Here is a 1295-nt window from a genome sequence, read left to right on the forward strand (position 1 = left end):
TAAATTTATGTGAATTCGAACGAGATTGTTCTTATTCATAATTTTGAACTGGGATGTATTTACGGCTAACTTATTTATAACATAAGTATTTTTTTTTTTACTCGGATACACATATGAAATAAGCTATTCATCATGTTGAATTGAATGATTCATATCCGTATTAGATTATTTTTTGATTGAAATACAAAAGAGTTATTCACCATGTTGAATTCAGATATATTCATGGATTCGAAAAATCAGAAATCGGAAATGTCGAAATGAATTTATTTCTATCCATTTCAATTTATTCTCATTTAATCAAATATTTAAATTAAATATACAGTGAGTCATGTGACAACATGTTAATTGTTTGAATTAATAAATATTTGTTTAAAATTAACAAATATTTGCTTAACAGCCCGTGTCCATTACATTTAATTGATTAAACTATAATAATATTTTTTTTAATCAGTAATTTTTTTTCTCACATTCATATCAGTCACTCTATTCGGAATTCAATTAGCATAATTCTGATTTAATTCCAAGTGTTAATAATTTGCATCAAATTTTGATATTAATATCAATGTTGACGTTTTCTGCTTTACAGCTTGTAGCACAAGTGTACAAGGTAGTTCCGCCAATCTTGTTGGAGACTGGCAAGGTGAAGAACCCGTGGCCGAATGTGGACGCACATTCTGGTGTGCTGTTGCAATACTATGGTATGAAGGAGATGAATTACTACACGGTTCTGTTCGGCGTATCGCGCGCGTTGGGCGTGCTCGCTTCTCTCGTTTGGGATCGCGCTTTAGGACTACCCATCGAGAGACCTAAGTCCCTCAGCACCGATCTCCTTATGAAGGCTGTCAAGGCTTAAGAACCGTTTCTCACTGGATCGACGATCGACCAGCATCACCTCGAAGTCTCGTCGTTTCCTGACCTCAATTTTATTCGAGCGTCAACCGCGGCACCAGGAACTTTGATAGAATATCATTTTTGATACCAACCTCGACGGAGACACCTCAACGAGCCCGCGCCTTATTGAGCAAATGACAGTGTGATTGGAAGAGAGTGAGAGAGAAGGAGAGAGTGGAGAATGAAAGAGACAAGGCTAGGGGTATTAAACACGACAAATAATTACATCTAATGTATTATCTAAATGTAAAATTATTAAGAGCAGACACATCAATGTTCCCCATCAACGAATTCGCGTTAATTCTCTTCCCGCTGTCGATATTTTCAATGAATGACAATAAAAACATGTTAATCACACAATATACCTGTATAAATTAATTATATATATATATAGTATATATATA

At 34.7% G+C, this 1295-nt stretch overlaps 1 protein-coding gene across 1 annotated transcript in view; it reads left to right on the forward strand.

Moving 5' to 3' along the window:
* The window catches only part of LOC108749845 (probable citrate synthase 2, mitochondrial), a 22593-nt gene extending 21501 nt beyond the window's left edge, over positions 1–1092 (forward strand). Inside the window, exon 4 of the mRNA XM_018488822.1 lies at positions 587–1092. Coding sequence (XP_018344324.1) covers positions 587–853 — 267 coding nt within the window. The 3' untranslated portion in view covers positions 854–1092. The remainder of the gene's footprint in view (positions 1–586) is intronic.
* Positions 1093–1295: the final 203 nt, after the last annotated feature.

Source organism: Trachymyrmex septentrionalis, unplaced genomic scaffold, assembly GCF_001594115.1.
Source record: "Trachymyrmex septentrionalis isolate Tsep2-gDNA-1 unplaced genomic scaffold, Tsep1.0 scaffold32, whole genome shotgun sequence".
Taxonomy (NCBI): domain Eukaryota; kingdom Metazoa; phylum Arthropoda; class Insecta; order Hymenoptera; family Formicidae; genus Trachymyrmex; species Trachymyrmex septentrionalis.